This window comes from Scyliorhinus torazame, chromosome 8 (assembly GCF_047496885.1).
Source record: "Scyliorhinus torazame isolate Kashiwa2021f chromosome 8, sScyTor2.1, whole genome shotgun sequence".
Lineage (NCBI taxonomy): Eukaryota > Metazoa > Chordata > Chondrichthyes > Carcharhiniformes > Scyliorhinidae > Scyliorhinus > Scyliorhinus torazame.
The window spans coordinates 50985417-51002036 of record NC_092714.1 but is presented as its reverse complement, the minus strand read 5'-3'; the positions used below and the strand labels follow the sequence as shown (position 1 = coordinate 51002036).

At 53.7% G+C, this 16620-nt stretch overlaps 1 protein-coding gene across 8 annotated transcripts in view; it reads right to left on the bottom strand.

Annotated features, from left to right (window-relative positions):
* Nucleotides 1–799: 799 nt before the first annotated feature.
* LOC140427838 (NXPE family member 3-like) overlaps nucleotides 800–16620 on the bottom strand; it is a 49451-nt gene continuing 33630 nt past the window's right edge. For all 8 annotated transcript variants that reach the window (XM_072513600.1, XM_072513601.1, XM_072513599.1 and 5 more), the window contains 3 exons: nucleotides 15453–15526; nucleotides 15133–15342; nucleotides 800–1613 (listed from right to left, as the gene is read on the bottom strand). In XM_072513600.1, coding sequence (XP_072369701.1) covers nucleotides 1060–1613; nucleotides 15133–15342; nucleotides 15453–15526 — 838 coding nt within the window. In that variant the 3' untranslated portion in view covers nucleotides 800–1059. The remainder of the gene's footprint in view (nucleotides 1614–15132; nucleotides 15343–15452; nucleotides 15527–16620) is intronic.

The following is a 16620-nucleotide window of genomic DNA, read 5'->3' as shown; positions in this document are numbered from 1 at the left end:
TGTCTGCTACAGGGTGCGTTTAGTTTTGTTTTAGATTTGGAGAAGCTGCAGTCACAGCAAGATGTGTATGAATCTTTGCAAGCTAAAGAATGTTCATTTGGTGATTTCAAAGTGGTAACTGTTCTCAGTGGTGAAGTTAAACCTGATGTATTTCTGTAAAAAGGGTTCTTTTTGTCTTATGGATGTTGCAAGGAAAGATTAAGAGTTAGAGAGTACTGCATTCTTTGGGGGATTTATTGGTGTTGATAGTTGTTAAGATGTTTACTGTGGGTTTATAAAGTGATAACTGGTTTCATAAATAAAGTGTTTTAATTTAAAAGTACTGTAGATCTCTGTTGCATCACACCTGCAGAGTGGGCCGTGTGCTCCCCATAACCACAATCTATTCAAAGTTGTGGGTCAGGTGAACCTCATGATACACTTTGAGGTTCTCTAAACCCTGGCCCATAACATCACTCTTATGCAGTTCCTTGCTTATTGGGGCCATGGTCTGGACTGCACTCCTTCAATGCATTCCTTCCTCCTTCTACATCCTGAGATTTCAATTAGTTTTCTTCATTTAACGGAGGCGAAATCCCATTGATAATGAGGGAGGTGGAGTTTGTTGCACTCTCAGCGCCACAATGCTGTACTCCACCGTGCTCTGGGAAAAGCACCCAACGCCCGCCCCCCTCCCCCAGCGCGCGTCCGCAATACAGAAATTCCCTCAAACTAAATTCCTCCAGTTGGCATGGAATAATCGCACACAACAAAAAAACCTTATTTGGTTACAACCATAATGAATACGCCCACACTTGAATAATTCAAAAATTATTTGTTTTGAAAGTCAGTTGTCATCAATTTTTTAAAATGCACATTAATTTAAGGCAATTACACAAACCTGGGAGTTCTGATGGTATTACTTAGATTTTGGGCATAATTTAGCTGGAAAAAAATCTCTGTCTCGCGAGATTCAATGGCCTCGTCCCAACACCAAGTCGGGTGCGAGGAGGCTGTTAAATCACACCCTTTGAATCACATAATGACTAAAACCTGTTTGGAACAGATCTAATACAATATTTATCTCTTTTCAGATGGACACACGTAAGAAAGAAACACATCTATTTCATTCTTTACAATGACTCGCTCGGGGTGTAAGTTATGTGGTAGGTAATGTGCAATTGTCATCTCCCAGGCATCCACAAATGCCACGTTGGTGCCTGTGAACATCTTCCTCAACACTAAATCATGCTGGTAAGAGTACCAGTCACTGTTGTACAGACTAACATCTCCAGGAAGGGCCTGGACATTGGCTGTCTTCATTACAACCACTGTATCTGGATTCCTGCCGAGTAACTGGAGAATTGATCTCCGGATATTCTGTAATCTTCGGATATAAACCTCTATTGGAAAAGTGCTGAAATGAGACCATAAGGTGATCGTTATAACTGTGTCCTTTCCTCCTTTAATTTCATCTAGTTCATTTGCAATGTAGTGCAGGTCCTGGCTTGAAACAGTGTTGAATCGGATTGGTGGGCCATGTGGGTGATATTCTACCATGATGTTGTTTTCTAAGTCCACAGCAAGGTGAGGGCCAATATTTTTAGGATTGCCAAGATCGAATATTTTGAGTCCTAAAAAAGAAAGGATACCATTATTGAACTTGTGAAGGTGCATTATTGCTGATGTTAACAGGTATAAAACTGGGTTAATCTCCACGGACAAAAAATAGTCTTTCTTCCTGCAACTGTCTCCCTTCCCTGCTTCTTCTCCCCACCATAATCCCTTCATTCTCTCTCTCGCTGTTTATCTACTTGTCTTACTCTCCCTTTTTTCCTCTTTCTCTGTATTCCCCTCCTCTACTTTGTCATTTCTCTTTTATTTTTTTCTTCAAGAGTCATTTTTCTGCAATTCTTTTCCTTCTATCTGGGATATCTTTCATAAATATCATTTTAAGTTGAAACATCTTCATAGCGATGGCCCTTGTATACTCTGAAGCTGAGCCAATACCGTGGCTACCTATGCTGTCACACATCTCTACCGCCCTCCACCCCCGACCCCCCAATCTGCTACGAGGCAACCACCCTCAGTGAAGTTCAATGAATCAAGGAAAACAAATGCCTCCCAATCCACCGGGATCTCACCAACATCTCTCACCTCCACTTGAAATTACATAAGCCCTTTGGACCAATGCACGCAAACTCAGGCAATACGATTTCAACCCTGAAGAAGCTTGGGAAAGTTAATGGTTGAGAGTTCCTCACGAGAAGTCACGAACAAGGATCCTGCGGAAGACCCGACACAGAAGGTCCCAGATTCCGACCTCCCATTAAGCTCTTGTCCATCCCTAAAGCGCATCTGTACAAAGCATGGTAGATACGGATACCAGGCTCTCCCTCTGTGCGACTGAGAACAGACCATGGAACTCATAACAACTCATAAATGTGGAGGAGGTATTAGAGCGATTACCGCTAATGTAATATCCTGGCTTAACCACTTTGAGGTAAAATGATAGTTGGTGCTCTATACCCAGCCATAGGAAACAGCAGCAGCTCAAGTACAACGCAACACCACGGATCAGCTGTTGACACATGGGCCCAATCAGGAAAAGGGAAGGCTGGATGGGAAAAGGAGGTAGTGGCTTGAGAACTACGCACGCTTCATGCATCGCGGATGAAGGGGGCTTCAGCGTGGGGCAGGCGTGGACATTTGTGCTTGGCATGGGTGCCAGGGTTTGCTGGTGGTGCCAGGGTGTGCTCGGGTGCAGTATTGTGCTGGGGGGGGGGGGGGGGGGAGCGGTGCCAGCCGCAGGGCCGTGGGAGGAGGGTGAAGAGGCTGCCAGGGGTGGCAGGCAGGACAGCTGCCAGGGGGTTGATGCTAGCTCACCCATGTGGCCCAATGGAGGTTGTTTAGCTCCTTACGGCATTGGATAGCAGTCCTCCTGGTGACACTCCCCGTGCTGACAGCCGCTGCCACTGCCTCCCATGTGGCACTGGCTGCCATGCTGACTCTCCGACCTCGGGAGAACAGAATATCCCATTTGGACTCCACCGCGTCCAACAGTCAGGTCGGGTCAGCTTCACTGAACCGAGGGCCAGGTCTGCACGGTGGCATGGTTGCATGCTGTCAGAGCTAGCAGATTGGGTTTACTCTGCGGGATCGGTTAAGAGCTGCTCACCCTCATTAGCAGGGAGCTGCCGAACACGATCCAGGTGAATCAGCTGGCGGGACTGTCTTTTCCGGCATGAAGCCCGTGGGGCATCATTAAGTGCCCTAATTAACATTAGATATCAGTGACGGCCTTGCCGGGTTGACCATCGGGAAACAGCCGGCAGTTCCCGCTCGCTCCCACACTCAAAAACGTTATTGTTAGATCGCGCCCTTGATTTATTGCAAAGCAATTATACTTACAATATACACCAGATCCCAGGCGGGTCTGCTCTGTTCCATACCTGGCCGACTTTGTAATGATCGCAGGCTCCCTGCCCCCTTAGCGGGGGAGCTCGTATTCGGCGAGACTCACGGGGCGACTAGTTGCTCCAATCCCTTAGGGCTCGCACAGATTGTAACATCCACAATCATTGACATTCTTCCTTCTATGGCACAGGATAATGTGACATGCAGTCGAAGGGAGCAGAGGAGCATCAGCATCCTCTGGGCCCTACAAAATAGGTGGTGCTCTACACCATGGCGGCAGGCTGCAACAGAGCCTGGGTGCATGCGGCATTGCAGAGAATACTGAGGATGACGTTATGTTATCCCCTGAAGCCACTTCTGAACTTCCACATCATCCTCATCCAGCTACTTGGCCTGAATACACGCTGCAGACATCGCGACCATGGATCTCTCGCTTTCAATCCCATGTCACCCGACTCCTCACATCCCAAATCTTTCAGATACTCAAAAACCGCTGCCTGTGCATCCATAGCAGTCTCTGAAGGAAGAGAGGGAGTAACATGAACCCTCATGCATGGGAACTCAAGCACCTAAAAGTTCCATTCCAAGCCACTCACCACCCTGACTTGGAAATATATCGCCGTTCCTTCACTGTCACTGGATCAAAATCCCAGAAATCCCTCCCTAACATCACTGTGGGTGTACCTATACCACGTGGACGGCAACTGTTCAAGAAGGCAGGTGTTCGCCACCTTCTCAAGGGCAATTAGGGATGGGCAATAAACGCTGACTTAGCCAGCGATGCACATATCTCATGAAAGAATGTTTAAAAAACCGCGCACCACTGATGAAAAAGCACCATGACTTGATCTGGCCCTTGCAGTCACCAGCACTGATACTGGAACTGTGTGTACTTCAGAGGATAGTATAGAATCAGGACCAGTGTGTGGTTAGTCAGTGGCATGGGTAGACTGCAGCCACACCAAGGAGAAAGGATAGCTCATGTGCCAGCTCCACGGAGGGGGAGAACACAGAGAGGATCTGCTCTTGGGGAACCAGATGAAAACTTCATTGAGGCTGCATACACGAGAATGTTGATGAGGATGCTCACAGCAGACACTCCAGTCTGGCTCCTTCCATCGGAAGCACAGGAGTAAATCACTTCGCTCCTCGAGCCTCTTCCCCTACTCAGTGAGATCATGGCTGATCTGTGATTGAACCCCATATAAACCCTTTATCCCATATCTCCTAATACCTTACATTAACAAAAATCCTTCACAGTTTTAAAATTAACAATTGACCCAGCATCATTTGTTATTTGAAGAAGAGTTCCAAACTTCTAATATCCTTTGCCTGGAGAACAGTTTCCTAATTTCACTCAAAGGGAATCTGTGTTAATTGTGTGGAGATGGTGGGCATTAGCTGGGAATTCACTTGTGCCCCTAATATTAGGCACAGACTGAAACTGTGGTTGTTGGATTAGAAGCTGAATGTGTAAAAGATTCAACTCTTGTAAATAAATGCTTGGAAAAATGTATAGTTTGGATCCAGTTTTATTGTTCATCAACTGCTGTAAATTGTCAGGGCCTGATTCCCGTCTGATGTTCTCTCAATCTGAACCACGTGACCAGTGGAAGAATGAAGTGGATATGTCAACACAGGTTAGGACCCTACCGAAGAGGTAAGGCTCTGGACTTTTTAACTATCTATGAGCGTTAAAATCAGAACTAACATATTTTGGATAGCAATGAAGGTGTTCACCTTCTACTAGAGTTCTTAGATGAATTATACAGGAAAGATGATCTGAGACATGGGGCGAAATTCTCCCCCAACGGCGCGATGTCCAAAAACGGCGCCAATCAGACGGGCATCACGCCGGCCCAATGGTGCGGAATGCTCCGCATCTTTGGGGGCCGAGCCCCAACATTGAGGGGCTAGGCCGGCGCCGGAGGGATTTCCGCCCCGCCAGCTGGCGGAAATGGCGTATGGTGACCCGCCAGCTGGCGCGGAAATGCGGCGCATGCGCAGGAGCGTCAGCGGCCGCCGACAGTTTCCCGCGCATGCGCAGTGGGAGAGTCTCTTCCGCCTCCGCCATGGTGGAGGCCGTGGCAGAGGCGGAAGGGAAAGAGTGCCCCCACGGCACAGGCCCGCCCGCGGATCGGTGGGCCCCGATCGCGGGCCAGGCCACTGTGGGGGCACCGCCCGGGGTCAGATTGCCCCACGCCCCCCCCCAGGACCACGGAGCCCGCCCACGCCGCCTGGTCCCGCCGGTGAATACCAGGTTTGATTTACGCCGGCGGGACAGGCAATTTCTGGGCGGGACTTCGGCCCATCCGGGCCGGAGAATTGAGCGGAGGGTCCCGCCAACCGGCGCGGCCCGATTCCCGCCCCCGCCCAATCCCCGGTACCGGAGGCGGGGGCGGGATTCACGGCGGCCAACGGCCATTCTCCGACCCGGCGGGGGGTCGGAGAATGACGCCCAAGTGAGCGAAATTCTCCATCCCGCCCCGCCACATTTCTGCCCCGACCCGCCGGCGGGATGCTCCGTTACACCGGCCGGTCAATGGGGTTTCCCATTGTGGGGCAGCCCCACACCGTCGGGAAACCCCCGGGCACCGGCAAAACGGAGACTCCCGCCGGCGGAGAATAACGCCCAAGTCAGACATTGATATATCTCAGACAACAGGGGCGAAATTCTCCGTTATCGGCGCAAAGTCCGCCGAACGGCGCAAAAAACGGCGCAAATTCGACTTGCGTCACGCCGCAAAAATCGTCGCGACGTCTCCGGCCCGAAATGGGCTAGCAGCGAGGTGACGGGATCCGCGCTTGCTCACGTGGTTCACGCCGTGCAGCGTCATACACGCCGCACGGCGTGACGGCTCATAAGGCCGCGCTGCTCCCCCCCACCCGACCGGAACACCCGACCGGAACACCCAACTGGATGGCCGGCCGCCGCTCAGCCCCAAGGTTCCAGTCACGGGATGTGGAGGCGCTCCTGGACGCAGTGGAGCAGAGGAGGGAGACCCTGTATCCCGGGCACGGCCGCAGAGTTGCCGACATCTGTGGAGGGAGGTGGCAGAGGCCGTCATCGCTGCGGCCCTGACACCACGGACAGGCACCCAGTGCCACAAGAAGGTGAACGACCTTGTCAGAGCAGGCAAGGTGAGCCTCCCCACCCCCCTGCCTGCGTCCAGGAGCTGGAAGTGGTGCCGGTCATGCGTGCCACCCAAGCTGACACCGCACGGGTGGCGTCCGCGGTGGAGGCAATGGGTGCGACGGTGTCAGACATGGGGAACGGTTTGCGAGGCCTGGGGCTTTCCGTGCAGGCGGCGTCTGTGGCCCAGGACATGGCTGCCCTCTCACATGAGGCCATGAGCCAGTGCCAGCGCCAGATGGCAGAGGCGCTCAACGCCATGGCCCAGTCTCTGCAAGCCATGGCCCAGTCTCAGCAGGCCATAGCAAAGTCTCTGCAGGCCATAGCCCAGTCTCAGCAGGCCATCGCTGAGGGCATCGGCGCCATTGGCCATGTGCGAGCCGGCGTCGCACAGACAGGGTTTGCCAACCCCCTGGGCTCCATGGCTGCAAACCTGCAGACCCCTGTCGATACCAGCACGGGCCTCCAGGACTGGCAGCGCCAGATGTCGGGGGGGCGTCGGATGGCCAGTCCGTTCGCATCCCCCACCCATGTAGAGGCCTGGGGCCATCGGGCACCCCGAGGGAGGAGGAGGTGGTGTGGTCCGTCCCGGGTCCCCCTGTAGGGGAGGTCCCGGAACACCGCGACACCTCGGACTCCCCCCCTTCCGTCCCAGGTGCATCGGATGGGCAACGGGCAGGACAGGCTGGCAGCTCGCCATCCCATATCCGGGTGGATGGTGGTACTGTGGCCATGGGTCAGACATAGTCCAACGATGTGGAGCCAGGAGCTCATCGCAGGGTGGGTTGTCATCATCCTCCATGGCCTGCAATAGACACGCGTCCACCCGCAACTGTGTGAACCCGGCCATTGTGCCGCAGGTGGATCGGCAATGGGGGGGGCTGGGTGGGGTTGGGGAGGGGGGTGAGGGTGCTGGGTGGGTGGATGGGTGGGGGGTGTGGGTGGTCGGCTGTTGCCATGGTGTGCGGTCTGTGGCCATACTACCCGATTCCCACGCCCATCTAGTCAGCGAAGCGGGCGGCTATCAGCCTGTCCCGTGCCCGCTGGGCCAGCCGGTAACGGTGGACAGCCACCCGCCTGTGTCTAGCCCGTCTGCCCTGACCATTGCCCCCATCCCCCTCATCAAGGGAGTTAAAATGGAATTTAAACAGGCTAATACAAAGAGGAAACTCCAAAAGGAGTGAAATTGAATTCCAAGAAACAAGCTGCAGCACGTCTCTGTCCTGTGAGAGAATTTTAGACAGACAGGTTGCAGCTGTGCTTTGCCCTGTTATGGGGTGTTCACATGTCATGAAGCAAGCCTTAAAGCTTCACAGACGTAAATTTCGCCAGCGCAATGGAGACCCGTGAGCTGCCCCGCTCCAGCCCAGCCCGAGCCCCCCCAATCCCCAACTCCCTTGAAGGACCAACCCCCCATGGCATCTGGCCAGCGGCTGCTGTGCTCTTGTGCTCCATGGAGATACATAGGGAGGGGTACTCACCTTCTTCTTTTTTTTTTATTAATATATTTTATTCAAAATTTTTGGCCAACCATCACAGTACATTGTGTATCTTTTACACAGTAATATAACAAAATAAATAACAATGGCCAGTTTTTTAAACAAGAAATAAATAATATATAAACAACATCAAAATTAAATAACAAAACTAAATGGCAACTGCCTTGTCCCAAATAAATACTCTCCAAAAATACAATTCAGCAGTCCAGTATACAATTACCTATAACAACAACCTATACATATTATACTTGTACACTAACATCCCTGAGAGTCCTTCTGGTTCCCCCCCCCCTCCCCCCCCATCCCCCTCGCCCCCCCTCCCCCTCGCCCCCCCTCCCCCTCGCCCCCCCCTCCCCCTCGCCCCCCCCTCCCCCTCCCCCTCGCCCCCCCCCCCTCGCCCCCCATCTCCCCCTCGCCCCCCCCCCCTCCCCCTCGCCCCCCCTCCCTCGCCGCCCCCCCGCCCCCCCCTCCCCCTCGCCGCCCCCCCCCTCCCCCTCGCCGCCCCCCCCTCCCCCTCGCCGCCCCCCCCCTCCCCCTCGCCGCCCCCCCCTCGCCGCCGCCCCCCCCCTCCCCCTCGCCGCCGCCCCCCCCTCCCCCTCGCCGCCGCCCCCCCCCCCCCTCGCCGCCGCCCCCCCCTCCCCCTCGCCGCCGCCCCCCCCTCCCCCTCGCCGCCGCCCCCCCCTCCCCCTCGCCGCCCACCCCCCCCCTCCCCCTCGCCGCCCACCCCCCCCTCCCCCTCGCCGCCCCCCCCTCCCCCTCGCCGCCCACCCCCCATCCCCCTCGCCGCCCCCCCTCCCCCTCGCCGCCCCCCCCCTCCCCCTCGCTGCCCCCCCCTCGCCGCCCCCCCCCCTCGCCGCCCCCCCCTCTCCGCCCCCCCCCCTCGCCGCCCCCCCCTCGCCCCCCCCCCTCGCCGCCCCCCCTCGCCGCCCCCCCCTCGCCGCCCCCCCCCCTCGCCGCCCCCCCCCCCTCGCCGCCCCCCCCCCCCCCTCGCCGCCCCCCCCCCCCCCCTCGCCGCCCCCCCCCCCCCCCCCCCCCCCCGGGTTGCTGCTGCTGTCTTCTTCTTTTCCATTCCCTCTATCTTTCTGTGAGGTATTCGACGAACGGTTGCCACCGCCTGGTGAACCCTTGAGCCGATCCCCTTAGGATGAACTTAATCCGTTCCAGCTTTATAAACCCTGCCATGTCATTTATCCAGGTCTCCACACCCGGGGGCTTGGCTTCCTTCCACATCAACAGTATCCTTCGCCGGGCTACTAGGGACGCAAAGGCCAAAACATCAGCCTCTTTCGCCTCCTGCACTCCCGGCTCTTCTGCAACCCCGAATATAGCCAACCCCCAGCTTGGTTCGACCCGGACCCCCACCACCTTCGAAAGCACCTTTGTCACCCCCACCCAAAACCCCTGTAGTGCCGGACATGACCAGAACATGTGGGTGTGATTCGCTGGGCTTCTCGAGCATCTCGCACACCTATCCTCTACTCCAAAAAATTTACTGAGTCGTGCTCCAGTCATATGCGCCCTGTGTAACACCTTAAATTGTATCAGGCTTAGCCTGGCACACGAGGACGATGAGTTTACCCTACTTAGGGCATCAGCCCACAGCCCCTCCTCAATCTCCTCCCCCAGCTCTCCCATTTCCCTTTCAGCTCATCTACCATAATCTCCCCCTCGTCCCTCATTTCCCTATATATGTCTGATACCTTACCGTCCCCCACCCATGTCTTGAGATCACTCTGTCCTGCACCTCCTGCGTCGGGAGCTGCGGGAATTCCCTCACCTGTTGCCTCGCAAAAGCCCTCGGTTGCATATACCGGAATGCATTCTCTTGGGGCAACCCATATTTTTCGGTCAGCGCTCCCAGACATGCAAACGTCCCATCTACAAACAGATCTCTCAATTGTGTTACTCCTGCTCTTTGCCATGTTCCAAATCCCCCATCCATTCTCCCCGGAGCAACCCTATGGTTATTTCTTATCGGGGACCACACCGAGGCTCCCGTCTTTCCCCTATGCCGTCTCCACTGCCCCCAAATTTTCAGAGTAGCCACCACCACCGGGCTTGTGGTGTATTTCTTCGGTGAGAATGGCAACGGCGCCGTCACCATAGCTTGTAGGCTAGTCCCCCTGCAGAACGCCCTCTCCAATCTCTTCCACGCCGCTCCCTCCTCTTCTCCCATCCACTTACATACCATTGAGATATTGGCGGCCCAGTAGTACTCACTTAGGCTCGGTAGTGCCAGCCCCCCCCCTATCCCTACTACGCTGCAAGAATCCCTTCCTCACTCTCGGGGTCTTCCCGGCCCACACAAAACTCATGATACTCTTCTCAATCCTTTTGAAAAAAGCCTTCGTGATCACCACCGGGAGGCACTGAAACACAAAGAGGAATCTCGGGAGGACCACCATTTTAACCGCCTGCACCCTCCCTGCCAGTGACAGGGATACCATGTCCCATCTCTTGAAGTCCTCCTCCATCTGTTCCACCAATCGCGTTAAATTTAACCTATGCAATGTACCCCAATTCTTGGCTATCTGGATCCCCAAGTAGCGAAAGTCCCTTGTTACCTTCCTCAGCGGAAAGTCCTCTATTTCTCTGCTCTGCTCCCCTGGATGCACCACAAACAACTCACTTTTCCCCATGTTCAGTTTATATCCTTAAAATTCTCCAAACTCCCCAAGTATCCGCATTATCGCTGGCATCCCCTCCGCCGGGTCCGCCACATACAACAACAAATCGTCCGCATACAGAGATACCCGGTGTTCTTCTCCTCCCCTGAGTACTCCCCTCCACTTCCTGGAACCCCTCAATGCTATTGCCAGGGGCTCAATCGCCAGTGCAAACAATAATGGGGACAGAGGACATCCCTTCCTCGTCCCTCTATGGAGCCAAAAATACGCAGACCCCCGTCCATTCGTGACCACGCTCACCATCGGGGCCCTATACAGCAGCTGTACCCATCTAATATACTCATCTCCAAAGCCAAATCTCCTCAACACCTCCCACAAATAATCCCACTCCACTCTATCAAATGCTTTCTCGGCATCCATCGCCACCACTATCTCCGCTTCCCCCTCTGGTGGGGGCATCATCATTACCCCTAGCAGCCTCCGTATATTCGTATTCAGCTGTCTCCCCTTCACAAACCCAGTTTGGTCCTCATGGGCCACCCCGGGACACAATCCTCTATCCTCATTGCCATTACCTTGGCCAGAATCTTAGCGTCTACATTTAGGAGGGAAATAGGCCTATAGGGCCCGCATTGCAGCGGGTCTTTTTCCTTCTTTAGGAGAAGCGATATCATTGCTCTGACATAGTCGGGGGCAGCTGTCCCCTTTCCCTCGCCTCATTAAAGGTTCTCATCAGTAGCGGGGCAAGCAAGTCGACATATTTCCTGTAAAATCCAACTGGGAATCCATCCGGCCCCGGGGCCTTCCCCGCCTGCATGCTCCTAATTCCTTTCACTACTTCCTCCATTTCGATCTGTGCTCCCAGTCCCACCCTCTCCTGCTCCTCCACCTTAGGAAATTCCAGCTGGTCCAGAAAACACATCATTCTCTCCTTCCCATCCGGGGGCTGAGCTTCATATAATCTTTCATAGAATGCCTTGAACACTCCATTCACTCTCTCCGCTCCCCGCTCCATCTCTCCCTCCTCATCCCTCACTCCCCCCATTTCCCTCGCTGCTCCCCTTTTCCTCAATTGGTGGGCCAGCAACCTGCTCGCCTTCTCCCCATATTCGTACTGTACACCCTGTGCCTTCCTCCACCGTGCCTCTGCAGTACCCGTTGTCAGCAAATCAAATTCTACGTGTAGCCTTTGCCTTTCCCTGTACAGTCCCTCCTCCGGTGCCTCCGCATATTGCCTGTCCACCCTCAGAAGTTCTTGCAGCAACCGCTCCCGTTCCCTACTCTCCTGCTTTCCTTTATGTGCCCTGATTGATATCAGCTCTCCTCTAACCACTGCCTTCAGCGCCTCCCAGACCACTCCCACCTGGACCTCCCCATTATCATTGAGTTCCAAGTACTTTTCAATACACCCCCTCACCGTTAGACACACCCCCTCATCCGCCATTAGTCCCATGTCCATTCTCCAGGGTGGACGCCGTTCTTTTTCCTCCCCTATCTCCAAGTCCACCCAGTGTGGAGCGTGATCCGAAATAGCTATAGCTGTATACTCCGTCCCCCTCACCTTCGGGATCAACGCCCTTCCCAAAACAAAAAAGTCTATTCGCGAATAAACTTTGTGGACATAGGAGAAAAACGAAAACTCCTTACTCCTAGGTCTGCTAAATCTCCATGGGTCTACTCCTCCCATCTGCTCCATAAAGTCTTTAAGCAACTTGGCTGCTGCCGGCCTCCTTCTGTCCAGTCCTGGTTCCAGCACCGTGTTAAAATCTCCACCCATTACCAACTTCCCCACCTCTAGGTCCGGGATACGTCCTAACATGCACCTCATAAAGTTGGCATCATCCCAGTTCGGGGCATATACGTTCACTAAGACCACCGCCTCCCCCTGTAATTTGCCACTCACCATCACGTATCTGCCCCCACTATCCGCCACTATGGTCTTTGCCTCAAACATTACCCGCTTCCCCACTAGTATAGCCACCCCCCTGTTTTTCGCATCTAGCCCCGAATGAAACACCTGCCCCACCCATCCTTTGCGTAGTCTAACCTGGTCTATCAGTTTCAGATGCGTCTCCTGTAACATAACCACATCTGCCTTAAGTTTCTTAAGGTGTGCGAGTACCCGTGCCCTCTTTATCGGCCCGTTCAGCCCTCTCACATTCCACGTGATCAGCCGGGTTGGGGGGCTCTTTACCCCCCCCCCCCTGTCGATTAGCCATCCCCTTTTATCCAGCTCCTCACCCGGTTCCCACACAGCTGTGTCCCCCCCAGGCGGTGCCCTCCCGCCCCGCCCACCCCACCCCATACCAGCTCCCCCTTCTCCCCAGCAGCAGCAACCCAGTAAATCCCCCCCTCCCACCCCCCCCCCCCCTGCTAGATCCCCCACTAGCGTAGTTACACCCCCCATGTTGCTCCCAGAAGTCAGCAACCTCTGGCCGACCTCGGCTTCCCCCCGTGACCTCAGCTCGCACCGTGCGACGCCCCCTCCTTCCTGCTTCCCTATTCCCGCCATAATTATCATAGCGCGGGAACAAAGCCCGCGCTTCCCTTTTGGCCCCGCCCCCAATGGCCAACGCCCCCAGCTCCTCCACCTCCCTTCCTCCCTCCCCCACAACCTGTGGAAGAGAGAAAAGTTACCGGGTCGCAGGATTAACAACATAAAAATCATCTCTCCCCCCTTTTTCCCCCCTCTTCGCCCCCCATATTCGCCCCACCACTTTGTCTCAAACGTTCTTTTTTAATAACCCGCTTATTCCAATTTCTCTTCAACAATAAATGTCCACACCTCATCCGCCGTTTCAAAGTAGTGGTGCTTCCCTTGATATGTGACCCACAGTCTTGCCGGCTGCAGCATTCCGAATGTAATCTTTTTATGAAGCACCGCCTTGGCCCGATTAAAGCTCGCCCTCCTTCTCGCCACCTCCGCACTCCAGTCTTGATATACGCGGATCACCGCGTTCTCCCACCTACTGCTCCGAGTTTTCTTTGCCCATCTGAGGACCATCTCTCTGTCCTTAAAACGGAGGAATCTCACCACTATGGCTCTGGGAATATCTCCTGCTCTCGGTCTTCGCGCCATCACTCGGTATGCTCCCTCCACCTCCAACGGACCCGTCAGGGCCTCCGCTCCCATTAACGAGTGCAGCATCGTGCTCACATATGCCCTGACATCCGCCCCTTCTGCACCTTCAGGAAGACCGAGAATCCTTAAATTCTTCCTCCTCGCATTATTCTCCAGCACCTCCAGCCTTTCCACACATCGTTTATGGTGTGCCTCGTGCATCTCCGTCTTCACCACCAGGCCCTGTATATCGTCCTCGTTCTCGGCAGCCTTTGCCTTCACGACCCGAAGCTCCCGCTCCTGGGTCTTTTGCTCATCTTTTAGCCCTTCAATCGCCTGTAATATCGGGGCCAACAGCTCCTTCTTCATCTCCTTTTTAAGCTCTTCCACGCAGCGTTTCAAAAACTCGTGTTGTTCAGGGCCCCATATTAAACTGCCACCTTCCGACGCCATCTTGGTTTTTGCTTGCCTTCCTTGCCGCTGCTCTAAAGGATCCACCGCAATCCGGCCACTTTCCTCTCCTTTTTCCATCCGTATCCAGGGGGGATTCCCTTCTGGTTTACCGCACAGTGCTTTTAGCCGTTAAAATTGCCGTTGGGGCTCTTATTAAGAGCCCAAAAGTCCGTTCCACCGGGGGCTGCCGAAACGTGCGACTTAGCTGGTCATCGCCGCACCCGGAAGTCCGGGTACTCACCTTCTTGCTCCCTCTCGGAGTCCATGACCCCGATCCGTGCTTTTAGGGACCAGTAGTGAACTGCACCTGCGTGACTTCCTGCTGGAGGGCAGGAGAATCCTGGGAGGCCGCTACCTTCAACTTTAATCTCATGAGCGAGATTAAATTAGGGCAAATAGGTTGTGATCAGGTTCTCGCACTTTCCAGGTGAGATCCTGATCACGCCAGTTGGAGCGGGCCGGGAGAATGGGAAGCTGTTTGCCGCCCGGCGCATATCCCATTTCGGGGATCCCCCGCAGTTTCCCTAACATAGCGGGATGTGCGCAACGTGACTGAATAGCTCCCAATGTTACCGTTAAGATGAAATCAAGTTATTTTGTGAATTTTTGGAATATTTCATACTTTATTTTAAAGCAAATAGTGGATCAAGAAGGTAAATGGCAGAGCAAAATTATTTTCTAAGAGCATTTTGATTGGTTCACCTTGCTCTTATTTTCAGTCATTTCTGGTTATTTTCATAAACCCTGAGATGTTTCTCATCAGCCAACGTCTAACAGCTTTCCTCTGTTCTGATATGTTCTTGAGCCAATTATCAAGGAATAACTTACAAATGTCAAGTCTCGCACGTGCGTTTAACCTGTGCTACATGCAAGATACATAGATACAGGTAGTTAAACAGGATTAAATAGAGAGACAGACAGAAGGCAGGCAGAAAGATGGAAAGATAGATGAAGCAACCCAACCTGGAATGAATTCAGTCAAATATTCAAACCACTGGCGCACAGTGGAATCTCCAAACAGATAAACATTTTTTCGCCGGAGACAGTTTGTAATTCTTGCAGGACTCTCAAAGCGGCGAATATTGCAGGTCATTGACATCCACTGGTCCTGAGAATAAAAACCAGATGGTGACACCAAGGGCGTTCCCCGGACACACTCACCGAGAGGTGTGGCTGAAAATAAAGAGAAACAGGATACAGGAATTGTAATACACGATACATTTTCACAGCTGCTAATATAGCAAATCTTCAATTTATTAGTCGTGGGTTTACATTTATCTCACCTGCCCGAGGTGAAGGCTCCACAGTTATATAACTTGAAGAACTGGGTAATATGGGTCTCTTGATGTTGACTTCACTGAAAATGTAAAGATATTGCACATCAAACCACTGAATCAATATAAAAACTGAACACAGGAGATCGCCTAATTCAAATTTTAAAACTAAATCTATTCCTTAAGATATATTAATATTTCGCCTTTAACTTAAACTTATTTTGATGTAAAATTTAACAGCTAGCCATCCTTATAGATCACAGGCTACGGGTAAAGAGGAGTTCAGGATGAGGAAGCGTGGGTTTCTGCAGACTTCACAGCAGGAATATCTTCAAAATGTTTGAAACAGATTTCTTGTATGACAGCCAGTCAGTCTGACAAGTAGTCTCCCTGTCGGGTGGAAATGCCTGTGGCGCAAGACCGCAACCAAGAATTAGAGGGCTGCTGGGGTAGGCGGGTTGCAATGGAAGGATCACAGGGTGTGGGGTTGCCTGTGACTGGAGTAGAGGAAGAGAGCATGGTGATTAGGCGAGTTGGAAACTCTTCAGGAGAAAATCATGGGGGTGGTTGCGTGGGTTCGACACCGAGGCTAGTGTCTCAGGTAATGTAGGCCAATGCGGGTGGAATTTAATGGCAAATAAGCTCATTTGCAGCGTGTTTTTCGGGGAGATTCCCGCCGGCTCTGCTGCCAAGTTGCCCACTGCTATCAAACGGCACTTGGACACATTTTGGGCCCCTGAGGAGTTTCTCACTGGTTCAGCCCCCACTTTGAATTTTTTTTATTACAGTGGAGCTGAACTCCGAGATCGGGCCGCCATTTTGAAAGGGTGCCCTGATCTCTAACTGAGCTTGTGGGTCCCCACACCTCCCATCCATGGGCAATGTCACCCCCCACACACATCGGCACTAGCCCACACACCTCCCCCCTACGAGCTGTCATCCCTTGTGGGGTCCCCACTCCCCCTTTCAGGCCTACCCTCCCAGGACCCCCACCTGTCACCCCCCAACATCCCAGAGGCCCCTGCTTACCTGCCCTGCAACCCGCCCCCTCCACTCTACATTAATGGCATGCCCCCCCCCCCCCCAATGGGCTGTGACCCTTGGCGGTGCCAATCTGGCACCCGAGCACCCTTGCACTGCCACCCTGGAAGTGCTCCTGCTGGTTTGTCAGTGCCAC